At 37.8% G+C, this 23,646-nt stretch overlaps 3 protein-coding genes across 3 annotated transcripts; all 3 read left to right on the forward strand.

Annotated features, from left to right (window-relative positions):
• The first annotated feature begins 5,843 nt into the window (after window positions 1–5,843).
• LOC148909692 (uncharacterized) lies at window positions 5,844–7,677 on the forward strand. Its single transcript, XM_089033329.1, has one exon. It carries the CDS (start codon window positions 6,032–6,034, stop codon window positions 6,431–6,433), a length of 402 nt encoding a protein of 133 aa, XP_088889455.1. The 5' UTR covers window positions 5,844–6,031; the 3' UTR covers window positions 6,434–7,677.
• Window positions 7,678–8,123: 446 nt separating this feature from the next.
• Window positions 8,124–17,265, forward strand: LOC116296375 (putative ATP-dependent RNA helicase DDX52). The gene is made up of 19 exons (XM_031704386.2): window positions 8,124–8,233; window positions 8,387–8,570; window positions 8,669–8,766; window positions 9,221–9,309; window positions 9,626–9,722; window positions 10,157–10,237; window positions 10,584–10,646; window positions 10,740–10,851; window positions 11,238–11,310; window positions 11,918–11,987; window positions 12,208–12,341; window positions 12,590–12,680; window positions 13,195–13,317; window positions 13,392–13,427; window positions 14,140–14,254; window positions 16,066–16,141; window positions 16,242–16,313; window positions 16,521–16,613; window positions 17,077–17,265. Exons 1-19 carry the CDS (start codon window positions 8,144–8,146, stop codon window positions 17,141–17,143), a joined length of 1,764 nt encoding a protein of 587 aa, XP_031560246.1. The 5' UTR covers window positions 8,124–8,143; the 3' UTR covers window positions 17,144–17,265.
• A 475-nt stretch (window positions 17,266–17,740) lies between these two features.
• On the forward strand, window positions 17,741–23,572 carry LOC148909693 (uncharacterized). Its single transcript, XM_089033445.1, has 2 exons — window positions 17,741–17,852; window positions 19,423–23,572. The coding sequence occupies exons 1-2, from the start codon at window positions 17,850–17,852 to the stop codon at window positions 21,460–21,462; spliced, it is 2,043 nt and encodes a 680-aa protein (XP_088889571.1). The 5' UTR covers window positions 17,741–17,849; the 3' UTR covers window positions 21,463–23,572.
• Window positions 23,573–23,646: the final 74 nt, after the last annotated feature.

Raw genomic sequence — 23,646 nt, forward strand, 5'->3', positions numbered from 1 at the left:
ATCCAGGTACATCAGTCAGTAGTACTAAAGAATTCACCGAACTGAAACAAAAGATGCTAGATGCTCGACTCTTGCTGTCCAAACTAAACACATTACACCAAAAAGAAAGAGAAGATCTGACAAGTTCGAGTCAGAATTCAGATGGTCAGAGAACATCAAAGCAAGATTTATTTGTGCTTGCATCCAAACAAAGAAGACTTCTGGGACTCTTCAAAAGATACGAAGATCTCTTAGGTAAAGCCAAGTCACTGAAAAATACCCTTCACTCAAAACATATAAAAACAATACTGCCTAACTTACAAAGGCTTACTAGCTCGAAGACTGGTTCGGTGTCAAGTGTGCAAGAAAAAGAACAGAAAAAGAAAGTGGAACATCGTGTTTTTGTACACACTGCTGTACAACGAGGACTAGTCTCTCTAGCTGCCATACCTGCTACAGTACAACAAGGATCAGGCCATGTGGCCACTACAGTAAGGCAAGACACCTTACGCACAGCAGTACAACAAGGATCAGGCCATGTGGCTACAACGGTAAGGCAAGTCACCCCACGCACAGCAGTACAACAAGGATCAGGCCATGTGGCCACTACAGTAAGGCAAGACACTCCACACACAGCAGTACAACAAGGATCAGGCCATGTGGCCACTACAGTAAGTCAAGACACCCCACGCACAGCAGTACAACAAGGACCAGGTCATGTGGACACTACAGTAAGGCAAGAAACCCCACGCACAACAGTACAACAAGGATCAGGCCATGTGGCCACTACAGTAAGGCAAGACACCCCACGCACAGCAGTACAACAAGGATCAGGCCATGTGGCCACTACAGTAAGTCAAGACACCCCACGCACAGCAGTACAACAAGGACCAGGTCATGTGGACACTACAGTAAGGCAAGAAACCCCACGCACAACAGTACAACAAGGATCAGGCCATGTGGCCACTACAGTAAGGCAAGACACCCCACGCACAGCAGTACAACAAGGATCAGGCCATGTGGCCACTACAGTAAGGCAAGACACCCCACGCACAGCAGTACAACAAGGATCAGGCCATGTGGCCACTACAGTAAGGCAAGACACCCCACGCACAGCAGTACAACAAGGATCAGGCCATGTGGCCACTACAGTAAGTCAAGACACCCCACGCACAGCAGTACAACAAGGACCAGGTCATGTGGACACTACAGTAAGGCAAGAAACCCCACGCACAACAGTACAACAAGGATCAGGCCATGTAGACACTACAGTAAGGCAAGACACCCCACGCACAGCAGTACAGCAAGGATCAGGTCATGTGGCTACTACAGTAAAGCAAGACACCCCACGCACAGCAGTACAACAAGGATCAGGCCATGTGGCTACAACAGTAAGGCAAGACACCCCACGTACAGCAGTACAACAAGGATTAGTCTCTGTAATTGTCACACCTACTACGGTACAACAAGGATCATTACTATCATTATTACCTAACTACAAATTAGCATACCTAGTAAATACCACCAACACTATGCCTACAGCATCCATACACGGCAGGAATGCTAACGTTTTGGTTACTACAGGATCTGCAAAGAAAGCAGGAACAACTATTGTGAATTTGAAGGCGAAACCTCTTCAGAGTGAGTCAGGTAAGTAAACTTAATTTATCATCTTTCTATATTCTATCCCGTATGCATGTGTTTGAATGGCAACAGAATGGCACTTGATATCCATAACAACTAGCGCGGAATTGCTGCCCAATTTGTCGTCGAAATACAATAGATTTTGGTGGGCGGTTATGTAAGACGTTTGCATAACGCATCACGAAAATGTCGTGACGTCCTAGCTTTATTTTTCCAGGTGACATCACAAAGTCTTCATACTCAAGACCAGTTGTAACATGTACATCTATCAATGCATCGTGCAATACTACTAAGGTAGTTCGACTGACTGAGAGCCATCATCAAGTGCCTGTTCCAGTCAGCATTAACGATATGCATCCATCAATAACAACCACCACACCGGCAAGTTTGCAGGCACAAAGTAAAAACGTAAGAACACACTTATAATAAAGTCTCATAAAATAACTGCTATAAATCTTGCGTTTTTATAGTTTGGGGGCACACGTGCTTTATGAGAGCGCAGGGCAAGCTATTGCGTTATTCGTATGTTAAAAAACGTCCCTAAATTTGGAAAAGATCTTTTGGATTCGATTTGAACGTTTATATGTATCTCATTGAAGTTCTGGTTTGTGTTCCATCCATTTCTGTGCTCTTTGGACTAGTTCTGCTTTGACTCAAATTTGAAGATGATCTTCCTGTTAAAAATGTACTATTTTCATATCCTGGTTGTTCTTTTGGGGGTGCTAATTAGTGTCTTCACCTTTTGCTTCTTTCATAGGTATCCACCTTGTCCAGCACTACACCCCAAGCTGATATTACTACTTTACTGCGCTACAAAGTGATTGAGCCTGGTAGAGATATTCTGTCTGTAGTTGTACAGGTATGCCGGTCCATTGATAATAAGACTTCAAGATTGGTTTTTAATGGTTTTTCAATTTTATCTAACAAAACTGAATGCACCGGTAACTGTACTAAGACTTGAAGGGTTATCATAATGATTTTACCCAAAACATTCAGTCATTTTGCGCTATTTCTCACGGAGATATTCCTGAGTTGACGTCATCATTTCGTGATTTGTATATTTTATATCTCGGCAACGAAAAGAGATATCAAAAAGAAAGTAGGGACCATTCTTATTTATTTTATAAGGGCTTTGAAACCAGGAAGAGATCCTGTAGGCTTTATAGGCACTTTAATGCATCGGTCACTTTGCAGCAATACAGATGGTGTGCATCCCTTACCATGAGGATCCAAGGACTCAAAGCGTGGCCAGAGCGTTGGTCGACAAGACAAAAGAAACTAAGACCAAATCGGCGGCCATAACTTCACATGCACCCCCCCGACCCCCAAATATTTACTATTGACTCCTTTAGCGACTGAAGCAAAGCTTGAATTCTTTTTCCACAGGGAAAAACGTTTACAGCTTCACTAAAGCCTAATGGAAGAATCCAGTCAGCTGGTGGAGAGATCTTTCACACTCCAATGGCTTGGTTAAAAGCGGTAACAGGCAGTAAAGCCGCTTTGCGACAAAACCAAGCCTATAGCAAGGTATGCTATATAGATAGATCGAGTACAGTTATGTTCAGGGTTCTCCAAGAGACCGTGAAGAACTGTCATTCATGGTTTCTTGGTGACTCTCTATCATCTTTTCTCTTTTTTGTTTGTTTGTTTGTTTGTGTTTGTTTGTTTGTTTATGACACAAAGGAAACAAAACCTAGGCTATGATCACATGCTTGCATAGTTGTTAAGCTATGCAGTCAGGCAAAGATTGGTGATTTTGAAAGGGCAAGGCTGCAACCCCTGTGTAAATCCATGCCATGTGTTCTTCCATCAATCCTGCAGTCACTGAGTAGAGCAGAGTGGAGCGCAAAGGAAGAAATAGCTCTTCTGGCATGCACCTGTACCATGAGCAAGCTTGCATGAAGTTTTGATAGCTTTTTTGTGTTCTTTAGATATTATACAAAGGCAAAGCACTTTCATCATATTGTCTGTCAAACTCCGTTCTTCAAGGTAGAAGAGAATTATATGACATTTCTTTTTACTATTAGTACGTAAACCATGCTCCAATATGATTACTGAAGAGGAAAACAGTGTAGGTTTTTCTAATCGATTACGCAATGGAAAAACTTTAGCAATTACTTGTTCTCTTTATGTTCCAGGAAAAGAAGCAATCAACACGCCCAGGTATAATTTTTCTGTTGCGTGTCTATAATAAAAGTATTTGAGATGAAACGCGCGCGCTAATTTGCTGGCTACCGTGTTTATATCAGAGGACAGACACACGCTCGCGCGAAATCGTTTAAAAACATTAAATGAGAGCGATACAAAACCGCTGCTTATGTCTCTGTGCTGTGATATAAACACGCTAGGAGAGCTCCCATAGTGTCTCCCATGTCTCTGTACTGTGATATAACACTATGGGAGCTCTCCTAGCGTGTTTATATCACAGTACAGAGACATTCGCGCACGTTTACGTAATATTCCTTATACACAAAGTGCCTATATAGTTCCTCAACTATTGTATGCAAACCATAAATGAATTTAGGCTGATGATATTCCCAGGCCTGTATGACAGGATCTCGGGACTGGGACGGGAGGTAAGGGGGGATGCTATGATGTTTTATCAGACGGAAGCACTAACCCCCTTTCCATTTCTTGTTTAAGTTCCAAGCAAAAACCACCTACAGAAATGACAGCGGGGCAACCAAACACATCAAGCCATGCCTACTCTACACTACCCAGTACTACAAAGGAAAGTAATCCTGTACAATGTTCTTCATATATCAGCTTGAGTAACATACTCAGCCGTAATTGCACTGTTCGCGTCATATCAGATGATGAGCTGATACCGACAGCCAGCATTCTTCCAGCTGACTTTTGGTCTACGAGTTTTGATATGATAGACCTGGACCCAAAGTTGTTTGACATTTAATACCCCGATCTTTTGGCCTTTTTTCAATTTAATCGAGTGAGACACGGGGTCTGAAATAGAACATTAATATTACGCACAAGATAAAGTGGTCTATTTTTGGCTTTTCCTCTTTCACTAAAAAGATTGCCTTATTGTTGAAGATTTAAATCTAATAAAAAAATGGATAAAAGAAAAGAAAAGGAAAATCTTATGTGGATAAGATGGGATTCGAACCCACGGACAAAAAAAAAAAAAAAAAAAAAAAAAAAAAAAAAAAAAAAAAAAAAAAGAAAAAAAATCGATTCTAATTTGCCATACCCCCGAGACATCCGCAGAGCTGAGGCGGCGTATGGACTTCGGACCTGACGGCAATTAAATCCTTCTGCCCTTGGGTGTACGAATTACGCAAGAAAATGTTCTAGCCGAAGCATCAGGGGAGAGACCAGCCGGCCCCCAGACCATATCGGCTAATCCCTTGCATCTCTGCCACGCACGGAATCGGTTGGAAATATAATGTTAAAAAGTCTAGTCTATTCGGTGCATTGTTTTCACGGCTATTGTTATGCTGATTTACCTGGAAACGTGGTCCAGTGGATAAATCGTTGTCGTTCAAGATACTGAGTCAAGATCGTCTGAGGAGGGTTAGCACTTGGATGGGTGACCTAAACATTGTACCTACTCCTTTTTTTCGTTTTTTATTTTTAAAATAATAGAATATAAAATAATGGCAATTTTGGCATTTTCTAACGCAGGAACATACGGAGATACGCAATTAACGCATTAATAATAATAATAATAATAATAATAATAATAATGATGATAATAATAATACAATAATAATAATAATCTTTAAAAAATTTATTTTCAATAATGTAATATTGGTCTTAATAATATTCTAAATTAATATTCTTAAAAATAATAATCTTATAAATATTCTTATTTATTAAAAGTCTTTGAATAGAGATTCTAAATAGTTCGTCTGAAATATTCTTAATAATAGTTCGTCTCATGAATATTCGTCTCAATAATATTCTAAAGTAATAATCTAAAGTAATAATCTAAAGTAATAAATATTCTTATTAATTAAATTAATGAATTATTCAATATGAAATATATTCATTAGCAATCTCAGGTCATTCCGGCAAGTCCCTTTTCCATCTCTAGGTCCCTCTCCTGTACGTTTGCCTTTCTTCTCCCTGTCAATCTCGATCCCATCAGACGCCTTTTATAAAAGATCAGGAAAACCTTCCCCAAATATAACTTCTACGCCACACGTCATTTAATTGTCCCACCAATCTCGTGACATGACATCTTTTAAGAATTAGAATGACGTAATGCGCAGGCAACCCACTTGTGAACTATATTATTGCGATCTACTGTGCATTTCATTTGCATTGTTTTAAAACAGTCTTAATGTCAGGAATCAAACGTTTGTTTTCGGTCTGAATTTAACTTCTCCGTGATAAACGAATGGTAAACGCACAGTAAATAAATACGGTATTTACTTAAACTCGAACGATGACATCAAACTTCGAAGAAGAACGCCATCCGGATATTGCTTTGAAGAAAAACAAAAGGACAACAGAACTTCATATGGAAAACAAGGTTGATACGCTTGAAAACAAGCCTTCTAAAACGGAGGAACAACAAATCTCCGAGAACTGCTGCCCAACCATTGCAAACAAATCGTTCGAACTAGACGATGATATGATAATAATCCGAAGACGGGACATCGAGAAACTCACACGTTCGCTTCCTCAACTAGAAAGTTTGGATTGCAAACTTGGTCTGGCGAGTGATAAGAAATACGAAGAATGGGTTTATGTTGAGACTGACCGATCGACGTTCAAAATACAGGAGGATTTGCTTCTGTTGAGTTCTGTCTACAATGACGAAAGATCCTGTTGTGTTTTACAATAATTATAAGCCCAAGCACGCATTTTGGAACTAAACGTCGACATAAGACAAAAAAAATTGCTTACAAATCTTGTTTACATTGGAGCAAAACATCTGTGGAATCCCAGTTCGCTTCAAGAGATCTAGGAGAAATATTATGATTCCTAGCTATTGACTGGTGTCTACATGCGAACATGATCTGGATGTATCAAATGAATTTTGGTCACAAATTGACAAGAATTTCTTCTGTGTCCTACGCATGACCTGGCATATAAATTATCGGCATGGTATATTGTGGAAAAATATAAATCTAATATAAATCTTTAGCATTCTTAAAGCAAGCGATCGCTGGAAATTACAGTTCATTGTTATAGATTATTTTCTCACAGTAGTGCATAAGTTAATTGACACAGGGTGTGGAAATTTATATAGCGTTAAATTTAGCATTTCCCCCAGTCCCTGAAGAAAGACTTGCTGTTAAAATTGTTTTTTTTGTTAGAATAGTTAGAATAGTCCCCTTCACAGTTCCCTTTGCCATCTTGAAAAGAAGTTGTGCCTTTCAAGATGGTGCAGGGAACTGTGAAGGGAGCTATTCTAGTTAAAACTGTTGGAGAATGTGTTAAATTCCCTGTGCATTCATGCTGTTAAATGTGCATCAAATCCCTGGTCACGGCACAATTCCCCTCCCTTTCCAGTAAGTCAGGGAATGGGAGTTTCAATTGACTATTGCATGATTTATTATACAACACTGATAGCTCCAAACATCACACTTCCAGACTATTTTCAGTGTTTTTTAAAGTCTCTCTAGAGTTTGGCATTCAATGATGCATGCAGAATTGCAATGATAAAAAAATTTGGAGGTCCATGTGGATGCCCTTGCTGTTAACCTTGTGATTAAGTAAATATTTCATGTTATTCATTCTTGGCTTCATCGCTTCTCCTGTGCTTTTGTCACCAGATATATCAACTAGGCTTTAAATTTGGACTTGGCAACCTTTGATTTGTTTGCCAAGACAATTGCAACCTTGTCAGGGATTTTGGCCTTCCATGGACCAGAGATGTTGACTGGAGATCTGGTCAGAGGAAAACCTGACTGTTCTAAAATAGCACAATATTTGAGATTCAGAACTTTGAATGGGTATAATAGCCTTGCAAATTATATCAGAGGTAATTGGGTTTTATGAAAATTTAAAGATACATATATTTTCAACATACATTTCTATAATAAATAAAGGAGTTATAATAAAATATATTTTCAAACCTGAAAATTGTATTGGTGTCTTCAAATGAAGAGTATGATTAAACATAGCCATATTCCGTAAGCAACAACAATAACAGGAAACACAACATCAATAGCAGCAAAAATAACAACAATTGCTGGTTTTCAATCATTCCCAAGAGAATGAAATAACGAAAGTCACGGCGGCCATGTTGGATGACATAACACAGACTAATGACGAATCTTTTGTTACATTCATCCAACATGGCAGCTGTGAAAACCATCAATAGTAGCAGCAACTACTGCTAGACAACAGCAGCCACAACAACAGCAATAACAAAAGCAGTAGCAACAGGAAGCAACGACAACAAAAAAGCAACGACAACAACAAAAAAGCAGCAACAACAACAACGCCCTACAGCATCAAAAATAAACACATTTTGGATGAGGGAGACTGGTACGAGGCCCAAGTACAACCGCTGATTATATCCTGAGCCAGCGCACATGTAATCAAGATGGCGGACGCACATGAGTTATTCAAAAGACTAAGTACAGGAGCGAAATTCGACAAGAAGACGTTAAAGATAAGCTTTCAGAAATTACAGGTTAGTTAAGCTAAATTCTTTTTATTGTAAGCCTTTTTAATTTCTTAATTAGCTAAAACAGCATTCAATTTAAGGCCCGTTTGTCGTTAGGCGTCCTCTAAAAATACACAAGTCACACTAGTAACGAGAGAAGAAAATTTAAATCTTTTTCAGCCCAGACAGAATACAGGCGAATTACAAGGATCAAAGGGTATATCCGAGGCATTGGATTTCTTTGGGAATAATACAGAGACGCATGAATTAGATTTAAAAGCAGATCAAGACACTCTAAAAGAGACTGGAAATATAGAAGCTGAAGGAAAGAAGAAAGCCAAGAAGAGGAAACATACACTAGAAGGTTTATAATTTTTTGAAATGGTTTTTAAGGATAATTTCAATTAGAATATCTCAGTACAATTCTATTTTATTCGAATTTTATTTATTTATTTTTTTTAGAAAATCATCAGCCATCATTAGATGGTGAAGGAAAGGACAGAAAACGGCTGAAAGGAAAACTGACAAATGAACAGCTAGCTCAGTTACACCTTGAACAAGTAAGTTTATTTTCTAAGTTCGCGCAAAAAACTTCAAGTTTCATCAATATAATACCCTGAATCAACCTCTGTGTCAGTCAAAGCCAGGGCAAATGTGAGGTAATAATAAGATTGAATTCGAATTTAAATTGTTAGGTTTTGTGGAGGAGAAAGACCAAAGGACCTGGGAAAAACCCTAGAATAAATGAAGGGGAGGACCTAATAAATGCGACATTACATATGATACCAAGTCCAGAAATGAAATCTTAGACCCCAGGCAGGGGTGAGATTAAAGATGAATGCACTATTGCTATATATGCTACCCAAGTCATTCTAACACTGACAAAACCCAGAATCCCAGAGTCTCGATCTAACAATGAAATATCTAGCTTTCAATGAATATATTTACATCAGTCAATCAGTCTCGGTCCAATGTCAAATTTTAACCATTTCATCTTCTTAAATGCTATTATAGGTACAAACTTCTAGACATGCACATAGAATATTTGTCAAAGGATCAGATATTCCAGATCCTACAGAAACGTTTTCAGTACTCAAGGAAAGGTTTGTCAAATATCTAAAGTAAAATACATGTAGCTAGTTCTTGTCACTATTTAAACTTCGGTATTGTTTGGTCAGGTGACTGAGCATTTGTGTTTTGTGATATTTCTTCTTAATTCTTAAAATTTTTCAGCAGGTCCACATCTGCCGATATATACATGTAGTTATAGTTTATTTATTCTTTATATTTAATCATAGCTGTATGTAAGCTTAACCTGCTTTAACAAATACAGTATTGATTGATTGATATTGATTGATTGATTGTTGGTAATTGGTTGTGGATGTTTCCATTCCTGACATATTGATTTATCTTTTCAAGGTATAATTTAGCAGACTATATCATAAGAAATGTAAAGGAAAGAGGATACGCAGAGCCAACACCTATACAGATGCAAGCTATGCCTCTTATGCTTCATGTTAGTATATAAAATATGCATCTTTATATACAGCTAGTTACTTGGTTCCAAAATTCTGTATAATAGTATTGAGCTTTGGTATCACAGTGTTAGACAATCACAACAGAGCCACTATAGGCTTCAAACTAGAAGTTGATCTTTTGAGAAGGGAAGAAAATCGGAGAGCCCAGAGAAAACCCTAGAAGGGCAGGAGAGAACCTACAAACAACTCTGCCCACATACATGTACTGGGCCAATAAGCCTTGTAATCCTGTAATCAAACCCAAGTCACATTAGTGAAAAGTGATGCATTAGCAGTGCACGCCACCAATGCTTCTAATATTTTTCTTCCAATTATTGTAAGATAAATCTTAAGTTTTTGATTTAATAGAGTTTTATGATTTCGGTTTTTATGTTTTATGGCTGTGTTTATGATACAACATTTTATTCATCAGGGAAGAGAAGTTCTATGCTGTGCTCCTACAGGTTCTGGAAAAACTGTTGCTTTTATTGTTCCATTGCTTCATGAACTGAAGGTTTGTCATACATCCTACTGTAGTTCTCCCAGGACTTCTTTTAATTTATCAGTACTTTAAAAAAAATTTCTGCTGATATTTCCTCCACTTGTGAGAAGTAGTATGGTATAAAAATATTATTTTGTAGCACTTACTATTATTACTTATTATTTGTGGCTATCATTAGTATCAATGGCAAATTCTCTTTACACAAACAGCTGCTACAACGAAAACTAGCTACTACAGCTCTCTTGAACCAAAATTTATTTTCCGTTAGAAGGCCTGAAAGGATCTGGTACTGACGCTAATGACAGCTGTGAAGAAGACTACATTATTACTATATTAATAGATGTATGTTTTTCATCAGCGACCCAAAAAGTCTGGATTTAGAGCACTGGTGATTTCTCCGACAAGAGAGCTTGCACAACAGGTATGCCAGAAAACAAAAATATAATCTACACATTGTAAACTCCTTATGTATTTCTAGCTTGAAAGTGAAATTTTCATTTCTTTTCCAAAACAGATTTACAGGGAGTTTTGTCACCTGTCTAAGGGCTGTGCCTTCAAAATACACATCCTAACCAAAGCCAAAGCTTCGTCAAACAATTTTGGATCAAAAGCATTAAAACGCTTTGGTGAGCATACTTTGAATAATCAAACTATGCCTTAATACATGGCTTAAAGTAACGGGTAGTAAGATGCTGGCCATTATGATCAGCCAAATAAGTTTTAGCTCAGATATACCTCATTTCTGGCTTAAACATTACTCTGGTCAAAATGACTGGCAAGGCAAAGATTTGACCAGACAAGTTCCAGTTCTGGACGGACATTGTCTGATGTCCAGCTGTTATTCTAAGCCCTGTAATACAGTATTTTTATGTAGCTATTTCAATATTCACAGAATATTCAGAGACTTTTGCAGTGCAATATCATATATCTGATCTTCTATATCTTTAGTTATTACATTAGGTGACCATATTCAGTAATTGCACTGTAAAAACACAACTTTTTTTCCTTCAAGATATTTTGGTCACAACACCAAACAGGCTTGTCCATTTACTAGCTCAAGACCCTCCAGGCATAAGCCTGCATAGGTAAGTATCATTTCTTACTTTAATTACTAGCCATATGTTGAACGCCAATGACAGATCCAGGATTTTTAAAAGGGGATTCCAAAATGGCTACCATGCAGAAGAAGCTGGCACAAAGGCTTCACAAATGGGCGTTGCAAGTGTAAAGAGCATGTATTGGCTTCATATGAACTCACAAACAGGGATTTCATGTATCCCGAAGAACTACCCCTGGATCTGCTACTGGCTGCATGAGACAGTTCTGGTCAACTAATAGTCCCCTTCACAGTTCCAGGCGCCATCTTGAAAGTCAGCCATGCCTTGGCATCAAAGCAAGACGAACAGTGAGCTTACAATGATAGAGACTTGTGGATAATTGTCCAAGGTGTTAAAAAAAGGTCTCTATCATTGCAAGCTCACTGTTTGTCTCGTTTTGATGCAAAGACAGGGCTACCTTTCAAGATGGTGCAGGGAACTGTGAAGGGGACTATTGGAATCAAAGTCCATGAATATATATATTTCAATTGAAAATTGCTTATGAATATATTATAGTTATCCCCACAAGGGTTGTCTTTGTAATCTCCTTCAATCTCATTCATTTGACATCTGCCATGCTTCTTTTCTTTGTTAGTGTCAAGTGGCTGGTTCTGGATGAAGCTGATAAACTCTTTGAGCAAGGCAAAGATGGCTTCAGAGACCAGGTAAAAATTCATTCCATTTTGAAAGAGCATTGAATGCACAATTATACCATAGTTACATTAACTGAGTGCTACTTAAGTTCTCCCATCCTCTCCATTTCATTCCATCCACTCATTTCCATTCCCATTCTATGTTGTTTAGAGAACTGCATTCTCGTGCTGTAAGGCATCATTTAAATATTGCCTATAGATATTGTTTATCACCTTTATTATTTCATTTCAGATTGCTACTATTTATCAAGAATGTGATAACAAAAATATAAAACATGCATTATTTAGTGCGACATTGTCTAATGGAATAGAGGAATGGGCGCAGTTGCATCTTGATAACCATGTGAAAGTAACTGTTGGAGTAAGGTGAGCATTACATTTTATTGTGTAATTCCAGAAAATAACCAAAATACTTCTTTTTGGCCTCTGGCATGCAGTGTAGGTCTCTCTCTTTGCTTTGGGGTTTCTCAATTGTTTCTTTGGTGGGTTACCTGTTGTGCATGAAATAATGTTGTGGACAGAGGCACAGGACAAAGGCAACAGAATGGACGTTTTTGATTTTCTTAAGTAGAACCATGTAGGCTTTAGACTAACTGGTTTGGTATCCACAACAGAAATTCAGCCACCAAGACTGTGGAGCAAGAGTTGTTGTTTGTTGGACAGGAGTCTGGAAAACTGCTGGCTGTACATGATATTATAAGAAAGGTATTTTTTTTAAATACAAATATTTTTTTACTTGGTGTACTAGATTCTTTACTGTAGTCTGATTACTTGTGTTTACTTGTTCTACCATTATTGTCATAATCTTCATCATCTTCACAGCTATCATCATCATAGTCATCAACATCATAATCAGTCATCATTATCACAATCATCATCATAATCGTAAACTTCATTAACGTCAGCTATGGACATCATTATCAGAGTCATTATCATCATCAGAGTCATTATCAGTCATCAACATCAATATCACAGCCATCATCATCAGTCATCGACATCATTATCAGTCATTATCATCATAATCATCATCATTACAGTCATTACATCCCTACCACCACCACTTTCATCATTCTTGAGTCACAACCGTTTCTCATAATCAGTGTCTGACTGCATAATGTCCATAGCCAGCTAAAGGCATATATCTAACTTACTATAGAACAACAATACATCTATCAATCTCAATTTGTTTTCCTATAACTCATTTTTTTTGTTTCACCAGGGGTTTAACCCTCCAGTACTTATCTTTGTCCAGTCAAAGGACAGAGCTAAAGAATTGTTCCATGAGCTCATCTATGATGGAATAAATGTAGATGTTATACACTCTGACAGAACACAAGCACAGGTAACCAGAAAAACTGAATTCATTTCTTTTTGTTTTGCGTTTTTGACTAATGAATGGTTTTTTTCTTACATCAGAGAGATAACATCGTTAAGAGTTTCAGATCGGGAAAAGTAAGTAAAAGTTATAACTAAACCGAGAATTTATTCAATGTTTCATCTAATTTCATGCTGTTGTCTCTGTTCTTGTGTGTTGCTGTTATTGTTTCTTTTCTTGTTGCTGCTGTTGCTGGTGTTGTTGCTGTTGTTAACTATCGTTGCTTCTGTCGTTATTGTTTGCGGTGGTTGTTGCTGTTTGCCGTGGTAGATGGTGTTGTTTCTGTTTCTGTTGTTGTTGTTGCTGCTGTTGTTGTTGTGAACTGTTGTTTGCTGTCGTTTGCTGTGGTTGATGGTGTTGCTGATGGCTCTGATGTTATTGCTGTTTTTATTGTCCCTTTACAAGACGTTAGTTGTCAAAATTCATTTGTCATCAATGAGTTAATTTTAACTAATAAATATTAGTTTGCATTAGCCCTATCCCGAATTCGCTTGACTGACCACGAAACAATGGTTTGCAGTCGAGACTGCATGGACTTGATTCTTTTATTCATCAAGTTCAACCTCGACTTAAAACCATTGTTTCGTGACTAGACAAGCGAATTCGGGATAGACCTATTGAGTTGAGGGTGCTCATTAGATTGATGGGACGTATTATGGCGTCGAAGGATTATTCGTAGCTGACTTGTTTGTCTTGTGTCCATAGATTTGGGTGCTCATTTTATTGATGGGACGTGGTTATGACGTCGAAGGATTATTCGTAGTTGACTTATTTCTCTTGTGTCCATAGATTTGGGTGCTCATTGCTACAGAATTGATGGGACGTGGTATTGATTTCAAAGGAGTCAACTTGGTTATTAACTATGATTTCCCGACATCAGCGGTTTCGTACATCCATAGAATAGGCAAGAAATTTTATTTTACGAGGTTAACACATGACAGTAAATACACGTACAATTGATCCAGTGGCCAGAACGATACTTATAACACAATTTGATAAATGTCACATTTTCAATCTTGCATGGGGTCGTATGGGATGGAATAAATAGACATTTTCACATGTTAAGAACTTGATATCGTTTTTATGCACGAGATTTTCGTGTCATATCGCGAACGAGCGAGTCTATAATATATGAACAATTGAGCGATATGATACGGAAAACGAGTGAATAAAAACGATATCAGGCTCTTAACATGTGATTGTTTATTATTTATTTATTTATTTATTTTTGGGAAGCACGGGTGGCGTAGCGGTGAGAGCGCTCGCCTCTCCAATGTGACCCGGATTCGAGTCCCGCTGAGCTCGGTGTCTTATGTGAGTAGAGTTGTCTGTTGGTTCTCTCCTGTGCTTTGAGGGTTTTCCGGGTTCTCCGGCTTTCCTCCCTCCGCAAAAATCAACTCCTAAATTCCAATTGGAATTACAGTGAATGAATAGCTACTCTGTAGAAATGCCACTGTTAAATCCCATTTATTTAGTTATTTTATTTATTCATAATTTATTAGGGTCGATTCTGATTGGTCAAAACTAAAATATGTCGCGAGATCTTATTGGACAGTTTTACCGTAAACTGATATCGTATCACTTCACTGATATGGTTTTTAATCACGGCTTCGTTTCACGGATATCGACCCTGAATGTGTAATAAATAGAGATAGGCTCGTTTTGTATTGCTCAGCTTGGATGGAATGGTATATGACTACATGTAGGTAAATGCTACGGTATTTTTTCATTGTAATTCTATTTGCTAACATGAGAGTATGTGGACCGCGTGGCACTAATGAAATAGTAGAAGATAATATAGGTAAGTTGTAGTGCTTGGGAACGAGGTTATTCCGGGCGAAAGCCCTTGGAATTAAATTCGGAAAAATTAATTTCCGACCTCGCTGGGATTCGAACCCACGACCTTCGGAACTGTACTACCGATGCTCTACCAGCTGAGCTAGAGGTCAGACTGAGAGCAGGCCGGGGTGAAATAGATGTTAGGTCGCGGTAATTATGATGCAAAGATGAGAGTATGTGGACCGCGTGGCACTAATGAAATAGTAGAAGATAATATAGGTAAGTTGTAGTGCTTGGGAACGAGGTTCCAGCGAGGTCGGAAATTAATTTTTCCGAATTTAATTCCAAGGGCTTTCGCCCGGATTAACCTCGTTCCCAAGCACTACAACTTACCTATATTATCTTCTACTATTTCATTAGTGCCACGCGGTCCACATACTCTCATCTTTGCATCATAATTACCGCGACCTAACATCTATTTCACCCCGGCCTGCTCTCAGTCTGACCTCTAGCTCAGCTGGTAGAGCATCGGTAGTACAATTCCGAAGGTCGTGGGTTCGAATCCCAGCGAGGTCGGAAATTAATTTTTCCGAATTTAATTCCAAGGGCTTTCGCCCGGAATAACCTCGTTCCCAAGCACTACAACTTACCTATATTATCTTCTACTATTTCATTAGTGCCACGCGGTCCACATACTCTCATCTTTGCATCATAATTACCGCGACCTAACATCTATTTCACCCCGGCCTGCTCTCAGTCTGACCTCTAGCTCAGCTGGTAGAGCATCGGTAGTACAGTTCCGAAGGTCGTGGGTTCGAATCCCAGCGAGGTCGGAAATTAATTTTTCCGAATTTAATTCCAAGGGCTTTCGCCCGGAATAACCTCGTTCCCAAGCACTACAACTTACCTATATTATCTTCTACTATTTGCTAACAGGTAGGACAGGACGTGCTGGACGGGCGGGTAAGGCAGTGACCTTCTTCACTGAAGCTGATGTCATTTACTTAAGAAGGTAGATCTATTAATTATTAAATCACGTATCGAACTTTCTATTTATTTCATCCATTTTTTAAAATCCTTATTTTGTTTCGTTTTATTTTGTTTCTTTATAGCATAGCAAATGTAATGAAAACTTCAGGATGCAAAATTCCAGACTGGATGCTGAAGATCAAGAAACCTAGCAGGCATGTGACATTTTTAGAAACAAACGAACGAGAACTGATACAAAAAAGAAAGGAAGAAAGAAAGGAAGAAACAAAGAACGAAACGAAGAAACAAAGAACGAACAAACAAAAACAAAAATCAAGTAAAAACAGAAACAAACACACACTAACAAACTAATAACCAGCGAGTAATCACTTTTTCTAAATGGAATAATCGTTACTTTTCAGAAAAACTAAGAAGCACCTTACGACAGCACCAGTGAAAAGGTCAACCATCAAAACAGTGACAACCTATGACTTAAACAAGGCTAAAAGAAAAAGGTAACGACTTGAATGCAGCATTCAACTTTCTTGGCACGAACCAAATCGCCTGCTGTTAAATCTAGAGATACACTCTCAGACAGTACATTCATTCTTGCTGCTCAAAAGCTGCTATGGAACTTACTCTCTTGTGAACTTTTTAACATCATCTGAAGAATCACCTTTTAAAATTAGCTTATAACTTGATATTTCTAACTTTTTGTCATTCTAGATATTACTATTTTTATATTTTATCGTTACAATATTTACATTTATTAATGTATTAAGTGTTTTAATAGTATGTTTTGATAATATTACTGTTATAGTAATAGATATAGATATAGCGATATGTTAATAGTGCTAATGTGCCTTTAATCATTATAAAATGATTAATAAAATAAATTAGTAAATTATTATTATTACCAAATAATTATTATTATCAAATTATTCTCATATTTACACTGTCTTATATTTTCCTTTCCAGGAACTTGATCGAAGCCTCGAAAAAACGAAAAACCCAGGCTGACGAGTCAGTTAGTCAAGAAGAATGAATTGGGGCTCAATTTATGGGGCGTATTTCTATGAGATGCCCTAATTTTAGACGGAAATTTTCTGATGAAAGCCAAGAAGTGCATAATAAATTTGAAGAAAATAAAGTATAGGAAATAATTTACTTGAGTGATTGTCATAAGTCGTCTTTGTTAACTAATTTACTACCATTGTCGTTGAAGTGCGACCCGCGAAGTTCAATGTCTCCTTCGCCGACTAGCATCAATCAAAGAAATGCAATAAGAAAAAAAACAATATCTCGATATTTGGACTGAATAAAAGAATATAATCCTGTAATCCTTCATATTCTATTCCTCCATTTGGGTTTCGGATTAGTTTGAGACCAATCAGTTCAGTATAAATGTTTTCACTGAAACTTGTGAAATTCTTAACGGTTTGGCCTCAAACTCATCCCAGACCCACAGGGGATCAATACAAACAAGTACGTTTTAAAAAAAAAAAATGCCAAAATGAATTTTCTAGCTGATCTTGGAATACCTGTGCTTTGAACGAAATATTTGCGGTCGAGCGTTCCTGCAATGACGTCATAGTAAAACAAATGTATGGTTGGGCTCCCTGTGTGTCGGCTGGCGTATTTATTGATTTCAAAGAACACTGAGTTGAAAGATTTTAACTTGTCAAAATTGGCTGAAATTCAAGTTTTCCTTGGAATCAAAGCAAGAAAAAAGATTTATAGGATTTACATTAATGGTAAGTTTAGTATTTTCATTGTATCTTTGATTAAAAAGCTTTATTTTTTGTCATTTCTTTTTTTTGTCACCTTGGTGTTGTTCGTCCATCTTGATCGACAATCAGCCCTTGGGCAGTTGTCGCCGTAATCTCTCCTTAGCTTTCTTCTTGATATCTAGTACTAGGCCTTTCTTTTCTTTTTGAATATATAAGTTTATTAGCAAAATAAAGCGATCGAAAGTCAATAAATAAGCTATATATGAGACCGTGTAAAGAGTGTTAGGGATAAGGGATGATAATAAACACGATAACAGTATACGTAAGATTATACGTATTAAGTTAACATAAGGAAGATAAAAGAATAACTTGGTCAGTTTTTAGTGAAAGCCAAGATTAAGCGTTTAGGAAAAACGTTGTTGGTTTGCTTTAGGGATAAAGATTCAGAGATAATCTGAATGAAGCTACTAATAACAGGGATCCAGTTAGGGACACACTGTAGAAAAGGAAGAACACACAGGAAACCCAACCTGAAAAGTTTACCCTAATTGCTTGTATTACTGCTGTATCAAATGAGTAGTTTTCCCAATGGAATATACATGTTTAGTATAATTTTAGACTGGAATATAGAGTCTTGTGTGGTATATATGATTTGTCAAGCGACCAGTGATTATGACATGATATATTACTGAGAGAGTGTACTAGACCCTTTTCGAATTCCAAATTACCGCTGTGTTTCTTGATTACAGACTCATTTGCACAGGGTTAGCCTCGATTTTGTGAAGAATATTCACGTGTTCCAGTCAAGGTCCGTTGAGTTTCAAAGTGTTTGTATTGTTGAAGTTGTGCATTCTTTACTTTACCGTTGGTATTTGTGAATATTTAACACTGATTCGAGGCTAAGCCTGTGCAAATGAGTCTGTAATCAAGGAACACAGCGGTAATTTGGAATTCGAAACTGGACTATTAAGAGGTTTCCAAAGTTTGCCAGAGAGCAGAAGAAATGCTAAAGAAAATTTTTTATCCTCGGAGTTTTGGCTTTTCTCTGATATTCAAGTCTAAAATTATTATTCCAAAACAATTATTCAACCCAGGCTCAGTGAATATGGAAAATATTTAACTTGCCACTTGGAGACTCGCTTCAAGCTATTCCCATAAGAAGGCCTAAAAGTGTGGTTATTCACAGTTGTGATTGCAAAAGCATTTCAGCTGTAATTATTAAGTCATTCATTGTCCATGAATGTTTTATAAATTCCAATCCATGTACCATTCTCAAATATGATTGACTAAACAATAGCTTCTATAATTTTGGAATGGACCTGATGAAATACAGTTAATCTATGAAGACACCAAGTCCAACCTCAACTTATAACCACTTTTATTTATATTTATATTTATAGTTATATCCACGATAGATATAATTCTTATCTGATTGCATTTCCCATTGAAGTACATTTTGCATAAAGGCTGCGTTGGGCTTCCTGTGGTTGTGAACCGGAGGGAAGAAGATAGAAGGGAGGGGAGGGTACAGTCCATTTCTGCTGATCAACATTAGAAAAATATCACAAACTAATCCAATGCTTTTTTCTACTAGGTCATGGAAATCACCCAGTGTCAGCCAGGGCACACACCCTTCTGCAAGAAAACCTGTTCCGTCAAGCATTGTGAGCTGATCGTGTGTCTTGTCACCTGTCCTGACAACAAGCGCATGATTAAAGGATTAGCCAGCTTAAAGCAGTCTCTCTTCCAGGCTCTCCAAGAGGGCTGGAACCCACATGCTAATGTCGTAGACCCCTTGATAGAGTTCCAGACCCCTCTCATTCACTGGGCCACAGTCTTGGGAAAGGATTTTGCACTGGAATGGCTTATCAAGATGAATTTTCGTACCAATGCTGTTTGCGATCGAACAGGCGAGAGTGCAGTTCACCGGATGCTGAAATGCTTGTACTCAATCAAGCAGCTAGATGGTATGAGTGCACGCGAGATTTTTACCTTATTTTCTCATCTGCTCTCTCTTTTGATGGGCAGCTGTCCAGACCTGTTAACAATCCAAGACAACGAAGGCAATACTCCCTTCCATACTTGCGCAAAGCTGATTATCAGCCAAGAGGGGACCACCTCTGAACTAGAGTATTTTGAGAACTGTATGGTTACAATGTTGAGAAGCCTGACAGGAGATAAAAGTTCGGCTAAAAGCTCAGACACTTCTTCAGTCTTGAACTATAAAAATAATAATTCTGAGACAATACTGCACATTCTTGCCAGGAGGAACGCTTCTTTTAATATAATGCGTTATGTGATCAGGCGATTTAACCATGTTCTCGATAAAAACTGCTTGAATAAGGAAGGCAAAAGCGCTTTTGATATCGCTATTAACAGCCAGACGTATTCCGTAGCCAAGGAGCTCGGCTCCACTGACGACCAAGGTGCTGATCATTCCGCAACTTCATTTTCTGTTGACTTACATATTGGTGAATGGGACCCAAGCTTTGGAAGACCTACAAAGATCCAAACGTCGCGGCCAAGACAGAGATCGAAAAAACCACACACTCGGTCAGAAAGCAAATCGACTCAGTCCAGAAATGAAAGAATTGTCTGCGAGGAGACAAATGAAGTTGAGACTCTCGAAGTGGATTCATCAGCTTCTTCAACGAGTTCCACAACTGCGTGCATGGCGAGTGGTGTTGGTGATGGAAATAAGCAAACCAGTTCTTCCCCTGAATTGATCTTTCATCAGGATTCTGACAGTCCGTCATCCAGGCATTCTCCAAGCGGCACGGATCAAAAAATGGATGTCAACATTGCTGGAATGATATCAGTGAATTTAACCAACGTCGTTGCCATAGATACGGAGGATTTATCGGTCAATAGAGTCAATCAAGATGTCATTGGTTCTCCAGGAGGAGGTGATGGAAGCGAGCAGCTCGAGTTTGATCAACATTCGTTGGCTTACATTTCACATCAAGTGAGGCAGAGATCTGAAACACGGCGAAAGTCTACTGGTAGTAAGGAGCGTAGCGAACGCATCGGGGTAACAACCGCTAGTCTCCGTAGCTCTGCAGAAACAAGAAAAGCGAGTGACCCACAGTTTCAATCAGTTAGTCCTTCATGCCAACATGGTGGCAACAATGCTTGTTACTGTAGAACATGTAGTCCACTCATGAAGCTGATAAAGGAAGAGGACGATGTGGTGACACTACTCGAAGCAAGGCTCAAAGACAAACGACAAAAACTGGAAACCTATCTCCTCGATTATACCAAACAAATGAGAGAAGTGGAGAAAAAAGGGAGTCGATGTTGTCTGTTGTTGAGCGAATATAAAGACGAGCGAGATGCAATCATTGAGGAAGATCAACTCAAAGAACGAGAAAGAAGAAAGCTTCTACAAAGGCTTGAAGAGCTGGAGAAGTCTAGAATCGAGCCGAACAAGCGTTTGAAGTTCCTTGACGCCAAGATTTTAGAATTAGAAAGTCTGTCAGAACAGTCGCTCAAAACTATCGAAATTCGTAATGAACATTGTTCCGAGGTGAAAAGAAAACTGACGGAATATGACAGTGCCTTGAGTGAAATCGCCTGTCAAAATGAAAGCGTGGCCAGTACAAAGCGAATCAAGGTAGAGCCTTTAGATGAATAAAAGGGAACTGGTACAGTGTTGAAAGAATTTTTCATATGAACCAGAAAACGTGTCTTCTTACAGCCCTAGAAGTACTGTTTGTTCTCTTCCATACAATTCATCGAATCACAGCTTCTTGTATGGTCAATGTCATTAACGTTGTCCACCGAAAAAAGACATTTACACATTTACACATTTAGACTAAAAGATATATCACTTGTTTCGAAAATCCAGAATGCCCCGACCATTTAGTGAGGATTTAAGATGGAGAATTGTATTTCAGCGTTTGTTTTATGACAGAACGTTCGAGGAAACACGTGATATTTCTTTTAGTCTAAATGTGTAAATATCTAAATGTCTTTTTTCGGTGGACAACGTTAATGACATTGAATGTATATACTTAGTTAAATAAAGTTGGTCACCAAGAAAAACCTAGAAAGCTGAGACTGCTGAGGATTATGGGAAATATTTTAAATCAAGCAATTAAAGCTCCTTTAAACAACCTGCATCTTGAGGATGCTTACAGGAGGTTAGATGTTACTGGTAAAAGATCTCAAATCCGTCCATAATTATTAAGCGGTCTAAACATGTAAAATTATTTACCCCTCAATTATTGCCAATCTCAGCTTTGGAGCATTTCAGGCGACTATTAACTTTATTGAAATAAGTATATAAGTTAGCGGGAAAAAGTAGCTGAAAGAGTAGTGGGAATTATACGGTATTTGTCTTACCGCACGTATACGGTACATGATACCGTATATAAAAAATTCTGGTATACATACCATCGACATAGCTTACCATTGGTTTTGTTAAATTTCTTTAGTCCTACGGCTTTGCAGAAAGCCGGCGATACGACCATTGCAAGTTTACAAAATTTTGACCCCTACTCATTCAAAATCCTGCTCAACTAAGCCGTGAAATTAAGATATCGATAATTTCCAAGCACATATTTAATAAATTAAAGTAATTTGTAATGATATTCATAACAATTTGATACACTACATAGTACAGACAACACGTAGTTTTGTTTTTTTCTTTTGATTGTTAGATACTAATAGACCTCTTTACCTTTGGAGTAATATTTTCCAATTTCAGACAAATTATTTTTTACTGCAACCGTTAAGCAAAGAAATAATACTATAGGGAATAACTTCGTTTCACAGACCAACTAGAATCACTCTAGCCCGACAGACTTCGCAACTAAGAGAGTGAATTTAACATTCCAGGCTATTTTCTGCAACTAAAGCTACTTTTAATAAAATGGAAAAAATAACTGAGAATTTTTCTAAGCAATTTTTTTTCAAGTTTTTCGTAATTTTGCATGCACATTATGATGATGTACACGAACCTGAAAAATAGGACGAAACAAGGCTGCCATGTTAGTTAAGGTGACTGCCTACTTTTGGAAATTGATTTAAGCTTTTTTTAAAACTTCGATTTTCCGAATTGAAATTTAATGCTGATTCCAAATCTGGAAAGAAAAATAGGGTGTCCCGAGCTTGTTTTTGAGATAATCAGCATTTAATGGAAGCCTACGCACGAGCTTTTGGAGTAAAAATTGCGCCACCGGAAGTGATAAGAAAAAAATTAAGATTCATAAGATAATAGTTATTTGCAGACTATATGATTGCACGAACGAAGGCTAGTCAATCCTTCTACAATAATACATGGAAATTTTCGACAAAAAGACAGAGAGATACATTGATTTGTCCTATTTTGTAGCTTCGGTGCTCTTAAAAAATCTCATAAAGTTGAACAAAAATCCCTACAAAAATCTATTTTTTCACGTGTTCCTGATTTAAACTTTTCCTAAAATGTTGATATAACCTAGATTTTTAGGAGTTTTTTCGAATGAGCTATCAAAAAATATAGAGTCCCGTGCAAAATTTGAGGGTTTTGCCTAGTTGAAGCTCAAAACGCGTATGGTTCTTCAATAAAATCTTGTAGATTTTTCAGCGGTTTTTGAGCGCGCGCACATCGTGGGCTCAAATCGAACGTTCAAAAGTAGGCAGCCACCTTAAGATAGCAAAAGAAAAAACAAGAAAAATTTTCTTGTAATTTTTAAAAATGTTTAGAAATAATTATCTAAAAATTAAAATATTCAATTATTAAAGAGCTACATTAACTTTGAGGACTTTGGTTTTTTCTTTATCATCATCATCATCATCATTATTATTAGTATATGTAATAGGACTCCATGCTGTC

The sequence above is a fragment of the Actinia tenebrosa genome, unplaced genomic scaffold (assembly GCF_029948245.1).
Source record: "Actinia tenebrosa isolate PJP-AT-01 unplaced genomic scaffold, QUT_ActTen_1.0 PGA_scaffold1__47_contigs__length_23844297, whole genome shotgun sequence".
Taxonomy (NCBI): domain Eukaryota; kingdom Metazoa; phylum Cnidaria; class Anthozoa; order Actiniaria; family Actiniidae; genus Actinia; species Actinia tenebrosa.

Coding starts and splice junctions, on each gene's coding strand:
- LOC148909692 (XM_089033329.1), top strand. CDS start 6,032: ATGACATCAAACTTCGAAGAAGAACGCCATCCGGATATTGCTTTGAAG.
- LOC116296375 (XM_031704386.2), top strand. CDS start 8,144: ATGGCGGACGCACATGAGTTATTCAAAAGACTAAGTACAGGAGCGAAA. Junction 13,318..13,391: donor CTGACAGAACACAAGCACAG/GTAACCAGAAAA, acceptor TTCTTACATCAG/AGAGATAACATCGTTAAGAG. Junction 16,142..16,241: donor GATGTCATTTACTTAAGAAG/GTAGATCTATTA, acceptor GTTTCTTTATAG/CATAGCAAATGTAATGAAAA.